This window comes from Leguminivora glycinivorella, chromosome Z, assembly GCF_023078275.1.
Source record: "Leguminivora glycinivorella isolate SPB_JAAS2020 chromosome Z, LegGlyc_1.1, whole genome shotgun sequence".
Lineage (NCBI taxonomy): Eukaryota > Metazoa > Arthropoda > Insecta > Lepidoptera > Tortricidae > Leguminivora > Leguminivora glycinivorella.
Genome location: NC_062998.1, coordinates 11,582,764 through 11,609,696, shown reverse-complemented (window position 1 = coordinate 11,609,696; position 26,933 = coordinate 11,582,764). Strand labels below are relative to the sequence as shown.

Genomic DNA, 26,933 nt, shown 5'->3' with positions numbered 1-26,933 from the left:
CTAGTAATTACATAGATTTTAAACATTATTTGATAGTCGGCTTACATTTTTAATTAAATGAGCAGGTACGAAGTTTCTACTAAGTAGGTATGTACTTACATACCTTTTGATTTTTAATTCACAACTGTGACAGGTGATCAACTGACTACCATGTACCTACCTGCCTGTAAAATAATATACCTAGAGTCATTCAAAAACAATAAAATATAAAATAATCCTTTATAGAAAGGAATACGTGAATCCCTAAAACTCACAGAATCTTTTAAAATAAAACCTGCGCTTTTTGTTTTAGATGGTGGTTATTAAAAATACAACTTTTTATTACGTCCCTAGTAACGAAAAGTATAATAAAAATTATAAAGAATAATACATACCTATGGATCTCGTTTAGAACCATTTGTAGGTATGCTATTAAAAACAACGAAGTCAGGGACAAAAATTATTACCAACCATTTTATCGGTGATAAAAAAGCCATAAACTGTTTCTAGCCCTCGACTACTTAATGTATTGACACGGTCAGAATACTAGTGCAAGTTATATTAAGACTGCATGACGCGAAGCACGTCACTCGGGACCGCTCGGCCGCAGTCGCGCAACATCGGCTCGGCGCTCGCGCATGCTACAGCAATATTTATTTACAAACAACCAAACCGGCTTTGACGTTCGTCGTTTATAAGCTTCGAACTGGAGAAACTTGAGGTAAGTTTGCATTGTTGTTAATATATTGTCTGGATAGTTGCTTGTGCGAATTTAATTTGTGATATAGCAACTGCTCGGGAAAATAAAATACCGGCGTTGCCGTTAAGGTAATATTAAACGATTTTAAAGTTAAGCATCTAATTGCGTATAAAAATATGTAAATGACATGATTAATAAGGATAAGTACACTTTACTTATCCTTATTAATCATGTCATTTACATATTGGTCTGGAATTTACATACAATTTAGAAGTATTATGACGGACGGTTTATCTGTGATCACGTGGTGCTTTTCACAGAAAAGTGTTGGAAGGCCCGACACGACCCAGGCCGTTCTAGAGTGTCCTTTAATCCTTTTCTAAATAATTTCATTATTTTTTATTTTATTTTACAAAGCGGCATGTCGTCAAAAATATGAACGATAATATAAGTAGAGTAATTTAAGTAGAACTAATATTTTAAGTAGAGTTTATTTAAAAAATACTTTTTTCTCAAACATGCAATGAAATATTGTCTTTACGTTCCTTAAAATGGGCTGGGAAGTATCGCTTTTTGGGCGCAACAACTCGAGAGGACTGTAAAGGGATTTCATATTATTTTTTAGGCCTAGGCCTGCAAAGTAATTTTTTTTTATAAAATATTGTCCTTTAGAGCATTTTTTATTTTATTTCATTGTATGTTTGAGAAAAGCATTATACATGCCTCGGCGTGAAAACGGATTCCCAGCCTCGTATCCCTATCCGTATATACCCACTTGGCCGGAAATCCTCATTTTCCCGGCCTCTGATGTAATGTACTATTTTTTAACTATGTATCTGGAAAAGAGCAGGTACGTAACGTAACCTATCCATTCAACACTTCGATCCTCTGTAAAATAGTAGGAACTCGTATGTAATATACTTAATATTGACCAATACATAAGAAGCAATCTGATTACTTCCAAGAATATCAGCTGTGAAATGTAGTATAAAACTTCGCTATATTACTTCTGTATTTGAATGAAAGCCGTATTTGTATAAGGAGGTTATTTATTTATACAACAAATTAGTAATAATTTTTAGTATTAAAACTAAATATAGGTAATAAAAAATCTCGCCAAAAGTACCAGCCTCTGGATTTGAACTGGAAGTGAAGAAACCAACTTCGTTTTTGAGCCAAACATGACCCTAGCCTATAGTTTCCCGACCCGAGTCACCTACATATTTATATATTTTATAAGTACCTACGGGTAATTTGATACATTTGTGTTGACTGACATACGTAATATATTTAATACACAATAAATAATAGTCAGGAATACACAATAATATTGCATCATATTAGCTTTGAATCTTTACATAAATACCGTAATAAATAATAATGTATCGTCCAATTAAAATCGAATTAGAGACCTTTTCCGACATTCTGTCCAGTACCTTTTTGTCTATATCACCTTGGAGTCAATTTGTTCCAATTTAAATTTCCGGTCTTTTAGAGTGCATGAAATGAATCAGACCTTATAAGTCAGTTGATCAATTGTTATTACAACAGGTAGGTATTCGTAATCCATCTTAAGAATGCCTCCAACAAACTTCATAGTTTTTTTTATTTAATTTATCCGATGACTTCAAGGATCGGTTGCACTCAGTCAGTCACTGCTAATGGTAATCAGCCTGTAAGGGCCTTCTCATATTTTCCGATCCTTTAACGGATAATCTGAAAGTCTCTTAATCGTGGTTAGTGAGTACCTTTCTTTATTTAAGGACTTTTCGTTTAAATATTTAAAAATATCATACCTATAGTAAATATGATTTATGTATGACTAACTAATATTTTATATCTCGTATGTAGATATATAATGTGAATGTAATTGTACAAATAATAAATAAATCAAATTAAAACTATTCTAAACGAATACGAAGCTAAACCAAACTAAAATTGAGACAAATTTAATAATGAATTATGTTCCGGCTATCACCATCCAAAAGTGCCAACAATGCTAGCAGTAGCATTGCCGCATTACACAGCCAGCGAAACGGTATAATAATTAATAATTAACCTAACGATGTAAAAATCGAAAATCTCTGTATCAACCTAAATAAAGATGTTAAGTTTGTCATACTTTTATTCAAATGACACCAAATAATTATACATATTTATTTGAATATGTTTCTTTTGACAACAAAATTTTATAAAGGGTAACTTGACACAAATTAACTATTTTACGGCCAAGGTGATTTAGCTCAGTGTAGATCTTATTGAGCCTGTTACCCTTGAATTAAAAAACATCTTCATATGTATATCATTATGCATAAGTATTACGTATACGTATTCGTCTTTGATACCGGCCGTGTTTACAGTGAACGATAAAATTGCCTAAAAATAAAACGAGTGATGCGCACCTACTCGTATTTGGCGACGAATCTGTTATCTTATGTCTTAGTTATTGAACCGCTCTTTATATTTTTTTGGGACATTGGATATGGATGTAGGTGAATTAGTTTTCACCACACCAACGTTGCAATTTATCCACAAGAGTGTAAAGTAATTTCATACAAATTTTAACTTCATGTTTGGTAGAATAGGCTACTTGACCCTCTTTTAAAGTCTGTCATATGATAAAGTACTGTCCAATTAACCGAAATAAAATGTAACCATATTTTATTATGACTTAATAACATCAAAAAGATTTAAGGTAAAGCGGGGCAAATCTCGACTGGGGGGCCAATTGTAACTGGTCCATTTTTTCCATGGTTTACAATGTTTGCATTATTACCTCTAAATAGAGTGTCCACCGGTTACATATGGTAGGCGTGTTCAGTGGATACATGTAAAACTCAACACAATAGTGTAATAATGGAAAAAATGGATCAGTTACAATTGCCCCCAGTCGAGATTTGCCTCGTAGTCTGTACTATGAGTTTATGACATTTTTATAATACCTCTGTTGCTCGATAGCGTAAACAGGACGGCAAATAACATTGATTGTATGGAGAAGATAAACACATGATAAGTGTTTAATATCTTATCATAAGCTGATGAAACAATCAAAATATGAGTCATAAAAAAATTGCATTCCATATGTAACAATATGTTTTTATATTTTATTCTTTTATACATTTAGTAAAGAAAAGACCTAACTAGATAATATAGATTATATAATTAGGGTCGGTTGCACGTTGCACCAAACCGTCTGTCACCGTCAAAACGTTCGCTAAATTTTATTGTATGAGAAGTTCCATAGACCTCTGCCGCGTGACTTGATGCAACTAACTGGCCCTTAGATTTAGTAACCTAGAAAATAAAGAACGAACAAAGCACCTAATAATACATATTTCAAAGATATGACTCTTTGGAAATCCTTCACTTAGTTATTCAAGAGGGTTTAGTCATTAAGGTCTGCATAATTAAAACCTAAATGTTACTGGATGCCCTAAGTTACTTAAAATATAAAAAGAGTGTAAAAATATTAATTAACTGTTTAAGGCCCACTTGCACCAATCTCTTAACTCGGGGTTAGTGGGCTGTCATCTCTCAAAACCCATATAAAATGGTGGGTTAAACCATCGTGTTAACCCTCCATTATAGTTGGTGCAAGTGGCACTAAAAGAGCAGGCAGGGTTTTTGGGTCTCCTCTCTTTATACCAGGATATACGAAAAATCTTGCCGATACTAGGTAAGTAGCCAAATGTACTAAACGCTTACAATAATATCGTTATCGTAGCTAGATTAGGGTTGCAAGAACACGGTTTTTTTTCTGGCTTGAAAAAAAAACATGAAAAAAAACCGTGAAAAAAACAGTTTTTTTTCTGGAGTATGTTTTTTTTCTAAAGTACGAAATCTCAAAATTTGCAAAGCAGTTAATACTTTTATACGGTTTTTTAGACTTAATGTTAACTATTAAACGAATTTAATCAAATAACTTTAAGTTCTGGTCTTATAAAAGTAACATTTACGAAATCTGTAGTTGGTAGTTATCACTATTTACTGTTGGCAACACGACCGCCTCTCCACGCTGCACGCAGCATCGGGGATTCCCCAATAAACGTTTACATGTATACTTGTTACGTTATTGTGTGTACGTTATTGTTATTGAAACACGTTACAAGTCACGAAAAACCGTTATTGTCGAATTATTTGTTCATCTGAAAAAAAAACATATTTAGAAAAAAAACCATGGTGCTCGGTTTTTTTCATGTTTTTTTTCATAATTCTGAAAAAAAAACATTTGTTTTTTTTTCCTTTTGCAACCCTAAGCTAATAGCTATGTCTATTATCACTCATCCGTATTGGCGCAACAGAGTCACTGCATTTCGATTGGCGTCTAGCGTCAACAATTATCATTTCGGCTGACGACATTTATTTTTTCCGTTGTTTGCTTAGAAAACTGTAAGTATAAATAACGATTCCAACTTTTAAAATATGTTTTAAGTGCATAGATAAGTTTTTTATTGCAGCATATTAGACCAAGGACGATATAATACGGGACAGACAAACCTATATAAAAAATCGTACCCCTGAAATGTATGGGCCATTTAGGCTTAAAAGTAGATGGCGCTGTTTCGCAGCCAGTAAGTGGCCAAAATCATATTTTCCCCAAATATTTTCGCGTGTTTTTATTTTTTATGAGAACTAATGACATGCTTCTTATTTTAACATAATATCAGTGTAGATGATGCCTACAATATATTTCTTTTTTAAATGTGTATTATACGTTCTATCATGATATTAAAATAAAGAAGCATGTCATTCGTTCTTATAAAAAATAAAAACACGCAAAAAACTTTGTGGAAAATACGATTTTGGCTACTTCCAGGCTGCGAAACCGCGCCATCTATTTTTAAGCCTAATAGGCCGATACATTTCATGGGTACGCTGTTTTATATGGGCTTTGTCAGTCCCGTTTAAATCGCTCTCGCTCGTAATTAATCGAATACACGAGAGTATTCTCTAGCTGTATTAATCAATCAATAGCCTAAATATGCTTTGTTTGTTCAGTTGCAATGCATGGTAATATAACACCGATAGATACCTTAGAACAGCGTTCCACCGGTGTCTGGTTACATAGTGGCCACATAAACACGGCGTTAGTTAGGCCGCCTGTCGTGTCGCCACGACGTTGTAAAACTATACTCACGTCACACGATGGAATCTACGTAAGTAGCCATAACATTACCGTACTTTTTTATTCCTTATTATTTAATTACCTAATCCTTTTTTACATAAAGGAACTAAGACTAAATCTATCATACTGGTTATATATAGAAAACAATATTTCTAAAATTCTTAAATTTCGACTTTTATATCAAGTAATAGTTATTTGTTATAGAAGGGTGCAAAGTTGTATTTTAACGCCGAGTGTGGAATTAAAAAACCAGCAAGCGAAAGGATTCTATAGTTGAACCACGAACGAAGCGAGTGGTTCGAGAATAGAATCCTGAGCTTGGCGAGTTTTTCAACACACGAGAAGTAAAATACACTTGCATCCGTGTGTAAAACAAAACTTTTCCCCTCACTATAGCGAGGAAGTTACAACACAAAAAAACCTTACGGTTACTGAGATTATCCGCGGACGGACGGACGGACGGACGGACGGACGGACGGACGGACGGACGGACGGACGGACGGACGGACGGACGGACAGACAGACATGGCGAAACTATAAGGGTTCCTTAGTTGACTACGGAACCCTAAAAACGCGTTTATCACGGCTTCCAGCCAGCGTATTATGATTCCAATTTTATCACTTATCCACGTGGATAAAGCATCTGTCACGCTTTGGCATGTATGTCAGTGTGAGAGTGACAGTTGTCTTATCCACGTGGACAAGTGATAAAATTGGAAGCATGATACGCCGGCAGTAATTCTATAGGTGGTAAATCATCTTAATAACTCTATTCACCTAGTTTTATCAATTTTAAAGCAGAAAAATTGACTATTTTCAAGGTCAAATTACTCTATCCACTAGTGGATAAAATGCGTATTTACCCGCTGGTTCTAAAGGACAAAACACGTGTTTCCGAGCTAGTGAGGGGAAAATAACTATTGTATCATCATTACAAATATGTATTTGAATACTTACGAGTGTTAGGACCCACTGCACGTGAGCCGTGGAAAGCCACGAGAGCCACACACCAATCGTGTATGTTACTTATATTGAAATTCTTATTATAAAAACACATACTTATAGGCGAATCCTACTAACAATATAATATAGTAGATGGATGGTATGAAAGCCCACAGGGCTACCCTACATAACTCGGGCATACGAAGTGTTTTAAAAATGAACTGTAAGTTGTCCAAATTGTTTTTTTCATACGTACCTATCACGGTGTTTTCAGTCAAAGGAAATAGTAAATCCCATGTACTTTCGATATGTTTAGGGAAATTAACGATAGAGGGCGTGAAAATCAATTATATGCCGTAGTGCAAGTTGTTCGCTAGATGTCACTGTTACGTCCGCAAACTGGGTAATAACTTGTTTTTGTAAAATGTATAAGGATTTTTTGATGTCCAAAATTTTCGCTAGATGTCGCTGTACCACCCGCAAACTAGCGAACGGCATTCTATGACTAATTACATGTATTAAATTGTAAATATTATTAATATCCTCTTTTTTGGCAAAAAGGTTAGCGTTCAAAAATGTATTAATGTGACTGATTGATGAATGACCTAATTAGAATTCCCGTCATAAAAATGTGGCGTTCCATGTTTAAAGGGTCCACATGCTTCATGTTCTAAAAGTAACCTTTAGGCATGGAAAGTCACATGAAAAGTTATCGTAACTTAATAATAGATGGCGCTGCATTCGAAAATCTTGACTGATAACTATTGTAAATTTCATCGACATCGCAACAAACTTTTTTTTTTAATTAATGAAATAAGTATGCAAATGTGTCCGAAAAAATATGATAGATTATTTTCCGCTACTGTAGCTAGCTTATATCTAAAACAGGCCATTGAGGCATTGTACCAAGGATGCTGGCGATATTTCCTGGTCACCAGCTAGCTCTTCGGTGGACCTAGAGCAGTTATAGTTTACCTTTAAGTATAAATATTTATTTATAAAGTAACGACGCCATCAATGCCATCATAATCAATTAATGGTTCTCTAATTGTATTTTCGTCACCAAAAGACAACTAATTTACATTTACTTTGCTCAATGAACAATTTGGTTCAGATCGTGTTTGTTATTAAAAGACAAATAATCGATTGGAGTGTGACTTTGAACTTCGGACTAACGTGGGAAAAGGTTGTCCGACGAGTAATTGTCCGAAAGATAAATTGTGGGCCTAGCCAAGATGTTAATTGTTCCTATAGAATCGAAGCAAACGATACCTTTACCTGTCCTTTTTCACATGAATTATGGAGGGGTTCGTTTTGGCTAAACGATTGTTTTGATCCTATTAGTGTAAATTTCATTCAAAGAAACGTTTGGTGAGCCTTCACAAGATTCAGAACAAATTAAGCCTGATTTAGACGGCGTGCGAGCTCGCATGCGATTTTAGTTACATTGCGGGCTGTTGAGGTTACATACAATTGTGTAGCCATCAAATACCGCAATGTAATAAAACTCGTATGCGAGTTCTCGTACCGTCTAAATGGGCCCTTAATTTGGAAACGAAACGTTACGTTTTCGAATATTTTCACTAAACTTTGACTCTTTGCTCGTCAAAGATATATGGTGCATAAGCGGCAACCCACACTCAGGTGACGCACGTCTTAAGACGCGGAACGGACGTCAGCGTCGCGCCACTCGACTCCCGAGTGTAAATTAAAAGACGTCTCCACAGTACATTTTGTATAGGAAGGACGTAAGACGCGCCTCAAGCGATGCGCTCAAAGCGACGCGTCGCTTAAGGCACGCGCCGCGCCGCGTCCCTTGCGCGTCCTTCCTATACAAAATGTACTGAGGAGACGTCCTTTAAATTACACTCGGGCAGCGCGGCGCCGGTGTCCGTTCCGCGTCTTAAGACATGCGTCGCCTGTGTGTGGATAGTCCCTAATAAGGCATCAAAACACTTTATAAAACGAGCCGAAAAGCGATTGTTTAATCCCCATCTCCCAAATACATATTAAGTAAATATGATTTAAGTAATATCTGTATTACATTCGCATGAAGTTTTATATAATGGGTAGTAATGTTATTGATGGGTGCAAATAACGGTAGAAATTATATCAGGTGACTTTGGCGTTCAAAGGAAACCTTAATTGGGTCCATTAAAGGATAGTAAGGTTGTTTCAATAGATATTTCTAAGTACTTTATCAGACCATACTTCCTAAGGACGTTCTGCTGAAGGCAGTCCTGTGTAGGTGTAGCAATGTTTATTCACGCCTAGCCAAGGTAACAATCTATGGTGCTACAATGAGCTGTCTAATGAAGTTAACTATTCATAAACGCTTTATAAATCTGAATTAGGTATACATAAGTCAAATCTTGGCACTAAAAATACAAAGTTCATTTTTTTAATTTCATGTCATCAATTTCGTGCGTTTAAGTACCTATATTTAAAGCTTGAAGTTTGCATAAATGTAACATAACTCAAACATAAGTATGAAAAAAGGAAAGAGTAGTGTTAAAACAATGACATTGACATGTATCAATGTGACATTCGGCCTCTGGTAGTTTTTTTGGAACAAGGTACTTGTTACAGTAATAATATGATAAAAGCTTGTGCCAATAATATGTATGTATGTATGTATAAACTCTTTATTGTACAAAACACAAAACACAAATATGACACAGGATAGACAGTACAAAGGCGAACTTATCCCTGTAAGGGATTTCTTCCAGCTAACCTTTGAGTAGGTGAAATGTGATGAAGAATGGTAGACAAATATAGCACTTAGTACAACAGTTTATAGGGAAGCCCATAAAAATATAAAAGAGACTAAAACAAAAATAATAAAATAAAATTGGAATAAAAGGTACATCAAATATAAAGAATATATAATAATATATATAGTAAATATATATATATATAGTATCTATTATATAAAGAGTACTATCGTATATGGCCACTATAACTAAACTTGTTAAAATACAAGCATCATCCATTAGAATTCTAGGATCAATATATTTGATCGCACAGCTTTTTTAAAAACAAGTCATCCATGTTCCAATAGCCACAGCTTTTTTAATATTTGTTTATGCTAAAATTATAACATATAGACTAACCATTGCAAACCAATTTATAATTTACTAGCTTTCGACCGCGGCTTAGCCCGCATTAGAAAGAGACAAAAAGTAGCCTATGTCACTCTCCATCCCTTCAACTATCTCCACTTAAAAAATCACGTCATTTCGTCGCTCCGTTTTGCCGTGAAAGGACAAACAAACAGACACACACTTTCCCATTTATAATATTAAGTATGGATTTACCTAGCTAGCTCTAGAAATGTGTCAACAATTGTATCATTTGATTGGTAGTTCTGCTTGATAGAGATAATATTCGTTATTTTGTCCTTGTTGTCTATCTATGTAGATGTTATCTTAATACGTGTTATCTCTCATAAAAACATTTGAAGAGTTTAGTTTACTTCAAAGACATGTAACTCAGAACCATATTTGCATATAGAAATAGGTACGGTGGCCTAGATGGCTATACACCTTTGGGGAACGCTCAGCTAGATGGCGCTAATATTAATATTTGACATTTTAACACGTATCAAGCTAAGAATATGGGCCAAATTGTCAAAACTGAGGATTAAAAGTTTTAAGCTTGTGTCGAGAGATGGCAGTCTATGCACTGTGATTACACATTTTACTTTGGCAGTAACTCTCTATAATACTTGATCCTCTTTGGTTTACTTTTAGCATACATAGTATATTTGTAGGTATACTGGTTTGGACGACTTGTGGTCTATATAAAGATAACTTTAGTGTGTTGTCTGGCTTAAGTAATTATTGGGCATTCATAATTGATTAGATTTCTATTTGTGCACAAAATATAGATTCGGCAGTGAGTTTGGTATGAAGTATAAAACGATTTGAAAGGTAGGTTGAAGATCGTTATTTTAATTATTAACTAAATAAATATATTATCACATAAGTATTAGGTCTAGTCTATTCTTGAATAATAATAACTAAGTATACAGACATACAAAATGTTGGTTATAATTTTACCCTTTTGTATTTTAGTAAAACGAATAAAAAACTATCACCAAATCCGAAGCGATTTTTTTGAAGTTTCTTACTAACGTTGCGTGTACCTGCAGTCAGTTGTGGCACTTGTGGCACACCTCGGACACTAGCGATCAAATATATGAAAGAGGCGCGTTCCTAGCACACATTCTAAGCTCGTGTAGGTGAACGCGTACCATGCTTATATGAGTGAAATATGACAGGTCGACTGTTCGCCTTTTTGACAGGCGGTAACTGTGAGGTAACCGAGAGGGGGTGGGCGGCGCTTTTAGCGGGGAGCGGGAGTGGCCATACTGTACGATAGTACTCTTTATTATACTGTGGTTGTGGTGTCCTAATTGACAGATTAAAGTCGACGAGTAGAAAAAGCTTATTAAAAAACTATTTGGTACCTATAAGCCTAGGTTTGTTAGAGTTTGTGACCTTCGGATTGCACCACGCTCTCGTCGGTATACGGTACCCTTTCTTTGTTTCATTTCAAGACTGACGGTATAAATTGGGCGATTCAGCACTCCTTTTTACGATCGTACCGATAAGAAAAATACACATATTTGGAGATTATAAATAAATATTCATAAAAACGCGTATTTCCCCGCGGCGTTTTTAACGACGCTTTGCGTGAAAGTCCATTGACTCTGTATTTTACACTTATGTATGTATAACATTGCTCGCTCGTGAAATGCGAATTTGTACAATTTCTTGTTTTAATTATGCAGTACATACTCTTAAAACTCCTCACTTAAGAACAATAAATACAACATATGACACATTCACGTAATTTTATTTAGTTTGTTACTGCTTGGAGTCGAGATAATTAACCGCAACGCGACGCGTCTCTGCCAAAATTACTTACAAACATACTTTAGTTAGTGAAAGAACATACTCTCTTTCAGAGTCATGAAGCGTTTATAATGGGACACAATCACCACACATTCATGTGTTAAGGCCACCTATTTTTGTACCTAGAAGTGTTCTATATGTAACTATTTCGTCCCCTTACTGCAAATACCGACTATGTGCAAAAAAGTGATTTTGAGATAATGCGATTTTAATGTTTGAAGGTACGATTTCATATGAAAACATGAAAAAAATTACTATTTGTATACAGCATTCTACAGCCCGTATTGTGTTGTTTAATACTTAATCATAAACAATATCCAGGCTTGATTTGATTGCCGATAAAACTACGATTTAAAAAAAATAGTAGCAAACTTAGTTGGTTTTTCCTGTAGAAATAAAAATTTGTATATTTCTCTTATTAATACATATAAAGCAGTGTTTCCCTTTGATTAAGCTTTGCTTTTAATACACTTTACTTATGATTTGCAAAAAAAGAAAAAATATACAAAAGTTTTGAACTTATTTCAAAATATATTAAATATTCTCAATGACATAGGCGGTTTTAGTTGCAGGAAATATAGCTGCTCTAATTTTATGTTACAAAACTTCACTTATCATTGTTAATTTAACTGGTACATTTGTAATTAAAAGTTTTTTAACATTACTAACCATTAATAATACTTTATTTATGGTTTTGAAGAGTTATTCTCAAAAAAAAAATTTTGAAAAAAATCCTCTTCAACCGGTTTTAGGAGATTTTTCACAAAATACTTTAACCGATTTCAGTAAAATTTAACAAGAAGTAACGCAATAGCATTCCCTTGAAATCACAAAAAGAATTTTACAAATCGGTTAATGCGTTTTTGGGTAATAGCATAATATGCATAGGTACTTACTACATACTAGTTCACTGTCTCAGCAATCCGAAGTCCGCCATAATTTATGTTCGAAATTTCACTATCTACACTGTTACATTTAGTATAGGTAAATAGTTTTTGTACGCTCAATAACCTGAAGGAATAGTTTATTTAAAGTTTTGTACTATTCGCCAAAGTCACTAAAATGTAGGCGTAGATGAGGTAATAAGTAAGAAAAAGTAATGTGTAACGGTAATTACATAGGTTTCTGGGGCGATTTAAAGCAATCATGTTTGCAATATTCTTACGCCCCCAGTTACACGCAGTGTTTTTCATCACACTTGCAATAAAAAGATAAAAAAGTATTTATGGTAGTCCAAAATACAAATTTAAACACTCTTTTGGGAAAAAGTTTTTTCTTTTACTCCTGATACGCCTTCGTGCGATTGCACACTTACTGCGCAAGAGTGATAAAAAGTTATTAAACAACATCTTCATCGCTGGTGGAATTGGATACAAACACGTCCGTAACACGGCTGACAATGCTAGACTAACTAGGTATTAAGTGATTGTAAGCACTCATGGTACTATTTAGTTACGATACCTTTGTCAAAAAGTCTGCGTAAGTCCATTTTCTTGAACGCAGAGATAGCTAGTTGTTTATCGAGCTTTAGACCGAGATAGAAATATGATATGATACATTAAGAGGTTTGAGGTGGTTCTACTGAACTGGAGTTTAATTTGTGGCGTTGATTTTCTTGCCTTGTGCTACGTCCAGATCTCGACATGAACTTAAGCCTAGTGCCCACTAAGCTCGCCGAGTCGAATCTCATTAATTCGCCTTCTGCATTTCTTATGAAACTACGTCCATTAGCGACGCGTCGAATCGGATTCATCGTTCATTGTAAATGTATGCAGGGCTCGATTCGACGTGCCTCGACTCCACCTAAGTGTCCTCAAGACTTTATTCAGCCTTTGTGGCAGAGATTTAATACCTAAAGGGTACCATGAGTGGTTTCAACCACTTAATACTGCAGTTGGTGAAGTGGTACACAGTTGTGACATCTGAAGTCTACTCGTACCGTAGGTATGCTAGTAAGTAAAGTAAAGTTTATTCATTGTTAACTGTGTACATAAGATGGTATGATATACAGGAAATACAGTATCAACAGTGCCCATTTCGAGCGTACAATATTCTTAAAAACTACTGACTATATTAGCTTACTGGCTAACTTATAATTATTACCCGGTATATTTCAGAAAAAACTCATTTAGGTTGTAGAACATCGTATGAAAAACGAAGCTTTATTTAAGACAAACAATGGGTTATAATTATGTATAAAGAAGAGAAATATGCAAACATTTATTTCTACAGGAAAAACCAACTAAGTAGGTATTCGACTGTTTCATTAAATTGTATTTGATCGTCAACTAAATACATTCTGAATATATATACGACAAAGTAGTAAACAAAAAAATATAGGGTTTAAAATGCCATACACATAACGTAAATTCCTTAATGTTTTCATATAAAACGTGCCTTCAAACTTTCAAACCGCATTATCTCAAAATCGCCTATTTACACATAGTCGGTATTTGCAGTAATAGACCGTTATCCTTTCCTTCGTCACACCACATGCAAAACCAATTATAGTCCCTATACAACTTTTTGGTAGAATGAAATTGCTGATGTTTGTAAACAAACATCTTCTGGAAAAACATCTTAAAGACATTTGGTGTATTTAGCCTGGCTTAAAATAAAGAATTTTGTTGATAGTTTTATTTGCAAAAATCAAATATGTACACATTAAACTTTTTTGTAGAACATAAGATGGCTACTTTAACAAAATGTTTAAATGCAAAAACACTATACACCATTAAAAGGTTCTACTTGGCGGATAAAGCATAAAAGTTTATATTAAATATTCATATTACATTCTGGCAGTTTATAATGCAACAAATTGACCATTAAGTAACTTTATGCGGAAGCTATCTTTTGAATGCAGCGTCGTATCAATACATGGGTTTTAACATATTGTAGCCCTTGAAAACCTTATTCTATAGGTGCTAAAAACTCGATTTCGTCAAAAAGTCACTTAGTCGGTATTTGCATTAATGGGACGATTTATTGATGTATTTGGCCATTTTTCCGAGCGTTTTAACCGCTTTGACGACATCAAGATGAGCGGAAACTTTTTCAGTGGACACTGGAAAAGTCGTTTTGAATAAGCCGTAATGCTAATGACCTTCGGGGATAACATACACCAGGCCCCGTAGCCGAATGGCATTTCTACGACGCGAAACGAAAACGAAACTCCGAAAGTCTGGCTCTGTCGCGCCAATACGCAAGGGCGATAGAGATAGATATCTACGAGCGTTTCGTTTCGTGAGCATTTGTGGATTCGGCTACGCACACTGGGAATTCCGCCATATCGCCCATCAATAGACTTGATAACTTTGTTTGCTGTATGGTATCTAAGTATTTTAGTTTATAATAGTCCTGAATAAAGTTTATTCTATTCTATAATTTCAGTAGCAGACGGATCGCCATGTCAGTCATAATGGACTCGTCGGACCTGGAGCGGGAGTACTCTCCTAGCCAGTGGTCAACGCGCTTCGCCACTTCGCAGGAGGTGCTTCAGAACCACGTGCAAGTAGTAACGGCAGGTATGTACAGAGTAGACCAGGGTACGTACGTAGCCGAATGGAACAATGCTGACGAAATGAAACGCTCGTAGATATCTATCTCTATCGCTCTTGCATATTGGCGCGACAGAGCCAGTCTACCTTTCGCGGCGTTTCGATGGCGTTTCGTTTCGCAGATATACCATTCGGCTTCGGGGCCAGTGGCGGCATTGGTATATTGGTAACGTGCGTGACAGAGTGGCACTAGCGGCGGCAGTTGGAACTAATTTGATACTACTAAATTGAAAATGGAAAAGCGCACAGAATAAGGGCGTTCTCGCACGCGAGTCCATACATCAAACGCGACTTCAAGTATGGACTGGCGGGCGAGAGCGCAAGTTGTGCCTGACCTGCACTGCACGTAGCGAATATTTAGACTTACCGCGGGCTATGATGATCTGTCAAATGTCAAAGACCGGCAACGCACCTCCAACATTTCTGGTGTTTCGTGTGTCTATGGGTGGCAGTGATCGCTTATCGCTGCTTATTTCTTAAATTAAGCCCCTAAAAGGATCGTCACGGCCCGCGTCAAGAAGCGTATCTGCATTCATACTTGCTTAGAACAAGAGCTGTATGAGCATTGTAGCATTGTACAACCACGGACATGTCATTTAGCTAACATTAACTGACATCCTTTTTCTATGTGTAGCAAAAACAAGTCAGCCCACGAACTTTGCCATTCTAGCCTACACTAGAGGATATCCTTTGGATGTCTTGCCCTTTCATTAGGTCATCTGAAGGATATCCTTCATATGTCATACGGATTACGGATGTTATGGTCATTGTACATTTCGCTCTTGCTTGACCTAGCTGTATTGGCGCGGGGAGACAAATTTGATGACATTAGACAATTTTTTTGAATACTAATTACTATAGTTGATTTTGCATAACTTATTTAGTAAAGTAAGCTTTTGGCACTACAGACTGACTGCAATCAACTTCAATGACATTTTATCCCGCCAGGCGGCGCCTGTGCAAGTATCCTAGGCATGTCACTGTCATTTATGTGTGAGAGAGAAAAAACATATCATCTCACTCTCACGTATGGACTAATAGGGTGGTGCCATATGTATATATATATCATAACCTTTGGGTATGCCTCCTCATCCGAAAGTGTGTATGTCTGTTTGTTTGTCCGTCTTTAACGGCAAAACGGAGCGACGATTTGACGTGATTTTTTAAGTGGAGGTAGTTGAAGGGATGGAGAGTGACATTGGCTACTTTTTGTCTCTTTCTAACGCGAGCGAAGCCGCAGGCAAAAGCTGGTTGTAATAGAATTGTAATGGAATTTTGCATGTCAACGTTGACGAGCAGTCTGTTATGCAGTTTACAAACAAGATGCAGCTGGATTACCGTCGGTCAACTCGAATTATTCCAAAGTATAGATGTAACTATTATTATCGTAATCAAGTCATAATCCTATTTTTCAGCTAGTGAAGAGGCAACAAACAACATTCCCCACAAACTGGAGATCGAATACGGATCAACATTAAATCAAAAACTCGATATATTTGGTACAGACTTACCAAACGGTGAGTAAACGATAACATTTATTGCTACCAATCAAGGTCGCATGAACGCTGCGACATTTATCTACAATTAAGTGGTTTTAAATGAATACTCAACCCAGCTAAGTAAAACTTGTTTGCAGATAAACACGAATTATTTTCCTGGGTCTCTAGCCAAACGTGCTTACAATCGTTCGTACAATTGTTGCTCCAATGCGCGCGGGAGAGCGAAATACAATACAATATTCTTTATTGCACACCGCACAAAGACATAACAACAGGGTTTTATCGCTTAAGAAAGATCTCTTCCAGACAGCCTTTGGATATCGATATAGATAAGAATCCAAAACGATACCCAGCGTTAAATATTGCAGTGCACGCTTGGCTAGAGGGCCAGGGTGCGTACCCGAATGGCACAAATGTTCACGAAACGAAACGCTCGTAGATATCTATCTCTATCGCTCGTGCGTATTGGCGCGACAGAGCCAGCGCAGCGTTTCGTTTTCGTTTCGCGTCGGAGAAATGCCATTCGGCTAGGGCACTTGGATACCCAAAATCTCAATCGCTTACCTACTCTTCGTGAGCGTATCGTAGCTAGCTCTCCCTATTACTCTTCTGTAATGGCACGACAGAGCCAGACTTAGGGTTGCAAAAAACGGTTTTTTTTGGACTTGAAAAAAAAAAGAAAAAAAAAAGTTTTTTAGGGTTCCGTAGTCAACTAGGAACCCTTATAGTTTCGCCATGTCTGTCTGTCCGTCCGTCCGTCCGTCCGCGGATAATCTCAGTGACCGTTAACACTAGAAAGCTGAAATTTGGTACCAATATGTATACCAATCACGCCAAAAAAGTGGTAAAATAAAAAGTGTAAAAAAATGTTTTGTTAGGGTACCCCCCCCTACATGTAAATTGGGGGCTGATATTTTTTTTCATTCCAACCCCAACGTGTGATATATTGTTGGATAGGTATTTAAAAAGGAATTAGGGTTTACTAAAACAGTTTTTTGATAATATTAATATTTTCGGAAATAATCGCTCCTAAAGGAAAAAAAGTGTGTCCCCCCCCCTCTAACTTTTGAACCATATGTTTAAAAAATATGAAAAAAATCACAAAAGTAGAACTATATACAGAATTTCTAAGAAAATTGTTTTGAACTTGATAGGTTAAGCAGTTTTTGAGAAAAATACGGAAAACTACGGAACCCTACACAGCGTGGCCCGACATGCTCTTGGCCGGTTTTTTCTGGATCATGTTTTTTTCTAAAGTACGAAATCTCAAAATTTGCAAAGCAGTTAATACTTTTATACGGTTTTTTAGACTTAACGTTAACTATTAAACACATTTAATCAAATAATTTTAATTTCTGGTCTTATAAAAGTAACATTTACGAAATCTACACGGGAAGCATATGGTCGCGCGATAGACGATAAAATAGCAGGCCGTCCCTATCGCACTATTTGTAAGTGCGATAGGGACGGCCTGTTTCCCGTGCTGTAGTTGGTAGTTATCACTATTTACTGTTGGCAACACCACCACCTCTCCGCGTTGCACGCCGCATCGGGGATTTCATAATAAACGTTTGTATACTGAATGTTAATCGAATTAAAATGTACGTTATTATTATTGAAGCACGTTACAACTCACGAAAAACCGTTATTGTCGAATTATTTATTCATCTAAAAAAAGCATATTTAGAAAAAAAAACAAGGGTGCTCGGTTTTTTTTTCATGTTTTTTTTTTTCAAAATTCTGAAAAAAAAATAAATTTTTTTTTTCTATTTGCAACCCTAGCCAGACTGCATGTCGATCGCCACGTAACGTCAACGATTGTCACTTCGGCTAGCACGGGCCCATTTCTCGAATCTACAAGCAAATACATATTATGTAACTCCGTATAGACAGATGGTCTATGAAAAAAACGTACCTCAAAGCCATGCCAAGCCTCAAAGCCAGGAATGTGCCAGACGGACAGACAGACGGACAGAGTCGCACCATAAGGGTTCCTGTTGTACCTTTTTGGTACGGAACCCTAAAAAGGTACGGTGGCCTAGATGGCGTTACACCTTTGGGGAAAGCTCGGCAAGATGGCGCTAATAATATTTGACATTTTAACACAGTCATATCAAGCTAACAATATGGGCTAAATTCTCAAAACTGAGGTTCAAACTGTGATTACAAATTTTACTTTAATAGTAACTCTCTATAATACTCGATCCTCTTTGCTACAAGTTACAATTTACAAGTGGTTGTCAATCTTTAATATGACAAGTTAGAAAGAGACTTCCGCTTGTAACTTGTAACTTTCAGTTTGGAGAAATGGGCCCCGTGGTATTATTTGCAATTTATTTCGTTTTCTGCAAACGTCTGTCGTCTTGGCACAGGCTGGGCTTTTTTCGGAGTTTGGATCCATTTTTAACCCCCGACGCAAAAACGAAGGGGTGTTATAAGTTTGATGTGTCTGTCTGTCTGTCTGTCTGTCTGTCTGTCTGTCTGTCTGTGTGTGTCTGTCTGTGTGTCTGTCTGTGGCATCATAGCTCCCGAACGGATGAACCGATTTAGATTTAGATTTTTTTGTCTGAAAGCTGAGTTAGTCGGGAGTGTTCTTAGTCATGTTCAGGAAAATTGGTCCACTGTGTCGGGGTCGGGGTTTTTTTTTTATAATGTATTTTTTTCATTACATCCATTTTCCTGTGTTTTTATTATGCGGTGGTTACCAATGCTACTGCTACTGACTGAATGGGAACAAAAAAGTTACTTTACGCGCTTAATTATTTGGTTCAAATTCATATTAATAGCTCATTCTGTTACCTGACCAGGCCACACACGATCGATCGTCCTACATTATCCAAACTCATTATCTCATAATAGTCACAATGACCTATTTATGCACAGCTGAGTCAATTTACACTTACGTGAACATAAATATCTGAACACAACTCTAATTAGAAAGTGTTTTTAGATATTCTTGTTAAGTGTAAGTAGACTAAGGGCCAGTTGCACAGTTAACAGATACACCCAACGCCAGCAAAGTCGGAAATTCCTATAATTGAATATTAGTACGATATATTCGGTAACGCGGCCTAAGTACATGTAAGCGGCATCGACTGTACTTCAATGTGAACCCCAATATTATGAAAGATGTTTTTACGTCAATTTAGGGCCGTTGGGTTCCAGTCGACAAAGACACGGCGTAAACGGAGACCCTGACTGACCCTCGGAAACACTCGGGTCCGTGGCGTCGTCCCTCAACAGCTTTATTATTATCTAAAACAAATAAATAAATATTATAGGACATTCTTACACAGATTGACTGAGTCCCACGGTAAGCTCAAGATGGCTTGTGTTGCAGGTACTCAGACAACGATATATATAATATAAAAATACTTATATATATATATACAAAGAAAACATCCATGACTCAGGAGCTTCAGGAGAGATCTTTGCTCATCACACAAATAAATTCTCTTACCGGGATTCGAATCCGGGACCGCGGCGTAGCAGGCAGGGTCACTACGCTCTAGGCCAGACCGGTCACCTTGGTTGTAATATTCCAGATTCCCCAATCCTCGTGTATGTGCACGGAGGTTACTGGCAGGAGCTGAACCGGGAGATCTCGCGCTACCCGGCGGGGCCGCTGCACCGAGCGCGCGTCAAGACCATGGTGGTCGGGTACGACCTGTGCCCAGCTAGTACCCTGCCGGAGATAGTGCAGCAGATACAGAACGCTGCGAGATTCGTGTTTGAGTACGCTGACAAGATGGGATCGAGGTACGTATACAACTTTTATAATAAAAATATATACATATATTCTTTTCACATTTCAAATTGTTGTATTTGTACTAAATCACATGGGTAATTAATTAATACACCATTTTTAGAGAACAACACCAAAGCTTTATTTCGCACACTAGACATATATATGACACTTTGACACAATGTCAAATAGGCCATAAACTATTACAGATATTTATCAAAAGAAGTATTTATTGCTGCTACACTTTTCCCCACATTAATTTAAAAAAGTAAACGTATATAAATTGAAAAAACTTTTCTCTCCGCTTTTTTTTTTTACGCTAGTCCCTTTCCAGTTATAGTCCATTTCAAATACGCCATGGCATTTCAATAGGACTCATAATGTTTGCCTTTTGTTATCTAATTAGGCCCACTTTTTCGGTTAATCTTTTTGTCGGTGCAATCGGTATCTTTTGTTAGTTAACGATAATTGACCGTCTCAAGTGCCATCGTTCGTATTTGTGGACTACTAGTTTTTTTTCTTATATACATATTGTCTATTTGCGCACGGGTGAAAAAAAAACTTGCCGTGATTGGACCGGTCCGATGATAGAACCACAGGTGGTCCATTGATGGCAACTAGGTATCATATCACAAACAAAAATATTTAAAAATAGAGAAAACGGCTGGAAACTGTTGTTTTAAATTTGCTAATAATAAATGTTTAATTCGTTGTTACATATTTGAAATTGCAGGATATTTCGCTTAATGAGAACTAAGTACCAAGAGGTTTTGTTATATCGTAATATCTTATGTGTCCTGGCTAGCACTAATGAATTATTATTAGTTACAATGCCAATTTTGCCATATATATGCTGATTTTTATGATATTTATTAAAAAAAGTTGATTGCAGAACAAAACTAAATTGTTAGACGGATTAGTCCTAATCATTGTGAAGGAAAACATTGTTGTTAATTTATTTACAATAGCACTATTTACTCAAATATATGGAATTTTATTTTATTCCAGTATTCACTTTACCTCTAACAATTTGCATTAAAGAATCAAACGACAAAATATGTCTCATAGTACGCTACGGCGAAATAAATTAACGTCATCGCAGTATTAGTTCAATAAAGAATCAAGCGGAAAAACGTTAATAACTTCGAAACTTAAATAGGTATGGTGTTATTTTTTTTATCAATTTAAATTATGAACACTTTTATAGGTTCAATGTCAAAATTAACTTTTTTGCTTCATAAATGAACTTACAACAACTGATTCAAATTTCAAATCTCTCTAGCTCATTTTCTCGATTTAAACTAACTGTCGCTTGATCACTTATTCCATAACACTGTCCAAATGTTTAAGCATTATACGTCAACACACAAATTCAATTGCAAATAGCTTGCATTGTAGTTGCTTTACGATTGGGGTCAAAGGTTTACGAGGTGCACAGTTGTGTGTGTGGGGCCATGGTTCAGGAGGACGGTCACCATGGCCTTAGTTGCCAGAGGTGCGCTGGGCGTTTTTGCGTCACCACACGCGATAAATGAGATAATCCGCAGGGCTTTGGTGTCTGCTAATGTACCCTGTGTCCTGGAGCCTCCGGGATTGTGCCGCGATGATGGCAAGAGACCGGATGGTTCAGGGAGGAAATAGTCGAGAGCGTTTGTATGGAGAATTGACCTGTATCGTATCGTCTTAACTGTCTGACTGGTGGTAAAAGGTCTATAGGACTAGGCAAAGTAAAGTGCATAGATAACAGATATGGTAGATGGTAGGTATATCTTGATTTGTAACGAATATTGAGGACCTCGTATTGTTTTTATTATTGTCTCGTTGAAAATTATTAGTTACGTTACCTAGTCGTGATATTTTAATCACGACAAATACACATCAGCACAGTAAGCATGATGAAATAATGATTCGCCGTCGTAGATTATATCCATCGTGGTTGCGTCACTTCAACTACTCGTATTTAAGTGATAACCGATCCCACTATCATATAATATCAATATTTATTTAATGTGGATATTTTCGCAACTATTTCTTGTGCATTAAGAGGAAAGGCCCGTGACCCGTCCCATGTAAACGTATCTCCCATTATCCTCTATACTTTGAATATTGACACTTAATTTGATTTAATTTTAATTTAAAACCTTATGCTATCATCTATCAATATCATGCCTAAGTATATGTATATTGATTAAACATAATACAATTAAAAAATACCTAACATAACGTAACGGGCTGTAGGTAGGTAATAGAACGAATTGTATCAAAATATCTAGAGAGAAAAGTAGGGACTACCATAGGGGACTACGTTTATCAAAAGGGGACTTCGCGCGGGTCCCCCTTCGTCTTAAATATAGAAATGCAAATTAGTACGCAAAGCAGCGTAAAAATTACCTTCCACAATTTTATGGTTGTATTTTTAACGCTGCTTTCATAATAGGTACCCGAAGTTCCTAAAGCAGAGACTTTACAGTTAAAATATTTGCCTACCTACTTACTTTTAAAGAAAAATATGTGTTAAATTTTTCAACAGAAGCGTCTGCATCTGCAAGCGATGCTAAATGAAACTAAAAATAAATTTTAAGGTAGAAATATTTCTGCCTTGGGTGAGATGAGACTTGAACTAACACACCCAACTTAAGAAGTCAGTCTAAATAAATAAATATTATATGTACTCTTAGTCACTCTTAGTGACTAAGTGCGTTTTCACATTATCCGATCCGATATCGGATGTAGGAAGGATTTCAAAGGCAAAAATCGAAGATGGCGGCTTAAATGTATGGGATTTCGGTCCTACATCCGATATCGGATCGGATAATGTGAAAACGCACTAAGGATCATGTAGGAGTATCTAACCTGAAGCCGCCATGAGCTCTCACTCAAGGTAATACATTTTTCACTTTAAAATTAATCTTTACAGGGGTGTATACTTCGCCGGTCATTCAGCCGGCGCTCATTTAGTGGCAAAGCTGCTCGCAGACGCTGATTTCCTGGAGAACACACCCGGCTCCAACCGCCTGCAGGGCGCCTTTCTTGTCTCCGGCATCTATGATCTTCGAGAACTGGTCCTCACCTCCGTCAACGACGCAGTGCAACTTCCCACAGAGTGGGCTGTACCCCTCTCCCCGCAGTTTGACTGCTACACGCATCTCCTACTTAGGAGAGTACGACTTTACATCTTAGCCGGACAAAACGATAGCCCCGTCTTCAAAAAACAGTCCAGAGAATTCTATGAGCTCTTGCTGAATTCTTGCCTGACCTCCAACATGTACCTGGAAATTAAGGATGAGGTTGACCACTTCGATATTGTAGAATGTTTCGCTAATGACGACAATTATCTTAAAAACCTACTGGTACATGATATTAGAAAGTATTTGTGATGAGTTGACAATATCATAATGAGGAGGCACGCTGAAAGGTTAGGACGTAGCCACTGCAACCGTTGTAGGTATCGAGTACAGTATGTTTTGCCAAGCCGTTAAAAATATGGGACATGACAGGGAAAAGGTCGGTTATAATGGCGACACCTAGCGTGATAATGTCAGTTTCTCTCCTCAATTATATGGTGCCTAATTTTTGTGTCTTACGAGTGGTAAGACAACTGTTGCAATAACAGGTACCGTAGCCGAATGGCATTTCTGCGACGCGAAACGAAAACGAAACGCCGCAAAAGGTAGTCTGGCTCTGTCGCGCCAATACGCAAGAGCGAGAGAGATAGATATCTACAAGCGTTTCGTTTCGTGAGCGTTTCGTGATAGTTTGTGCCATTCGGCTACGTACCCAGGTTTGTTTCTGAGATAAGTAGCATTTAAGTCAGATGCGATCAAAATTCGTATTGTTTGAATAAAAAGAATTGTGTTCAAATGGCATTTCAGAGTTATTTTATAATAAATTTACCTACGGATTCATTTAAGGTGTTAATTTATTAGTTGCAGACATGTGTACAGCTGATAGTATTCGGTTCGAAGTATATTTAAGTATGAATCATTAGATACGCCTTTCGTGATAGTTTTTTGGAAGAAACTTTTTCCAGTTAAGTAATTGTATCACAATAAATTTTCATGTAGGTATGATGTTATTGATGTACTAAAACATCTGCACAACGTTTGTAAAATTAATAGCTTCAAAACTAAAAAAAAAACAATCTGGAACTAATATACAGGCTGGCTCATTCAAATCGGTCAGTATGGGAAAGTCTAAAACTATAAGACATACGAAGATCTGTTCTTAGGAACCATGTCATCGATTTTGGAGAAAAAAAGCTGAGCTGGGGAATCGAACCCGGTTGTTTTGAAAAAATAAAATAAAATTATGTGAAAATTAAAACATTGCATTTTATTCATTTTATACATCATGTTTCATAGAGACATTTACTGCTTAAGACCTTCCTTCCTCAAAACCGTCCTCCGACTCCTGCCCTTTTCAAAACAACGAGGTTCGATTCCCGAGCTGGGTACTACAGTTTTTTTTTCAAACATATTAATGCAGTTTTAATTTTTATTAAAATCGACGACATGGTTCCCAAGAACAGATCTTCGTATGTCTTATAGTTTCAGTCTTTCCCATATTAACATAGGTTATAGGTATAAATAATAGTTGTAACAACTAATGGGTTCGAAGAAGACTGTTTATCAACATTGAACACGTACGTTTAGAAAATTAAGATTTATAATAATTATAATTTTTATGTAAGGTACAGCGGGGCAAATCTCGCCTGGAGGGCAATTGTAACTGATCCATTTTTCCATTATTACACTATGATTTTGAGTTCTACATGTATCCACTGAACACGCCTACCAAGTATCCGGTGGATACTGTATTAAATAAAGCAAACATTGTAAAATATAGAAAAAATGGACCAGTTACATTTGCCCCCCAGTCGAGATTTGCTCCGCTATACCTTATGTATTAATAGTTGATAAATTTATAATTAAACTATAGATAACATTATTATATAGTACTATTGATATTACAGAAAATAGAATACGTATTGGTAGTACAATAACTTACATTTTAAATGCTTTTCGGTGTTCATTTAACTTGTGTAAATTTTTAATGTATTTTGATATCCGTGTACGAGTGCCTTAATTATGTATTAATAGATAACCTTGAGTCCATTTAAAATATCAATCGCGTAAGTGTAAGCTATAAAAACGTTGATAGGAATTAAATGAATATGTTATGACAATACACATTGTGGCATTTTCATTTCTCCTTGATCGTTATTTGTTTCTACTGCAGTGGGTATACCCAGCATAATTTTATAATATAAATAACTGTTTAAGTAAAGTAGGCGGGTAAGCTTTATAACCCTTTCAAGCGAGCAACGTCCATGGATGCCGTCACATATTGACATACCTCGCTTGAAAGCGATAAGTAGGTACCCCTTTTACTAGTTCAAGTTTGCACTTATGTTCGGTAACTGACCACAGAACTTTTGAAAAAGTATCCCGAAATTTCAGTTAAGGTACAACAGGACAATTACGACTAGGGGGCAATTTTCAAGAGATCGAAATATTTTTGTTTTAATTAACTTGAGCTCCAATATATACAAAAATTGACCCGCAGGCCCAGTCATAGTTGCCCCGCTGTACCTTACACGTTTTTGTTCACTCACTTTTTTGTACGCGCGCGACGTACAGTCAACCAATCTGAATCCTAGGCCACTGTAGAACCCTTTCACAGTTAAAGTCAAACTGACTTCTAAAGCAAATAAAGCACGGTGTCAATACGACAGGGTTCTAGAGTGGCTTAGAATTCTAATTGGTTGACTGTACCTAGTCGAAACAGGGTATCTATACAACTTTCGGGAGATTTTTATCATAAGGATTTGACCAGCTAGTGATTCTTAGTTTAACGAATCCAAAAATATCAGTATTTGTGAGAATGAAGTGTTTCGCCTCAGAAAAAAACAATAACAGTTATTGATGTAGTGGGGCAAATGGACCAGCCATTTCCTTATGCCGCGTGGATCCGGCACTGAAGCGATTCAATTGTCAATTGTGTTGTTTATGGCTGAAAGCTTACTGTTAATAGCTAGAGTTTTCAGAAGAATAGGTTTCCTTCAATATAAGGAATATTACAACAGTATTTTGCCGCAAGAGTGCAGAAAAATAAGCACACAGAGTCGCCGTGGCCCTAAGTATAAGTATGCTGCAGAAGGATTGTGGTGTAGGTACGTACTAAGACAACGGTATACATAGAAAACATCAATGACTCAGAAAGTAATATTAGCGAACGGTTCGGCTTAGTCGGTAATGACCCTGCCTGCTAAGCCGATGGTCTTGGGTTCAAGTCCTGGTAAAGGCATTTATTTATATTTTATTCCTGAGTGCTGAGTGTTATATTTTGCGCACTAGGGATGTTACTCTGTCTGTATGACAGTTGTTAAATCGAATATCGTCAGTGTTGTGTGTCGACAGAGTCACATCCCTAGTGCGCAAACAGTTAAAGTTGATAATCGAAACCAG

The 26,933-nt window shown here is 36.6% G+C and overlaps 1 protein-coding gene across 2 annotated transcripts; it reads left to right on the top strand.

Annotated features, from left to right (window-relative positions):
* Nucleotides 1-557: 557 nt before the first annotated feature.
* LOC125241247 (kynurenine formamidase) lies at nt 558-25,655 on the top strand. 2 transcript variants are annotated; one of them, XM_048149620.1, is made up of 5 exons: nt 558-700; nt 15,059-15,189; nt 16,638-16,739; nt 20,267-20,480; nt 23,384-25,655. In XM_048149620.1, the coding sequence occupies exons 2-5, from the start codon at nt 15,072-15,074 to the stop codon at nt 23,841-23,843; spliced, it is 894 nt and encodes a 297-aa protein (XP_048005577.1). In that variant the 5' UTR covers nt 558-700; nt 15,059-15,071; the 3' UTR covers nt 23,844-25,655. The 2 variants fall into 2 exon arrangements, with proteins under 2 accessions (XP_048005577.1, XP_048005576.1); XM_048149619.1 differs by having other exon boundaries at nt 15,056-15,189.
* The last annotated feature ends 1,278 nt before the right edge of the window (nt 25,656-26,933 follow it).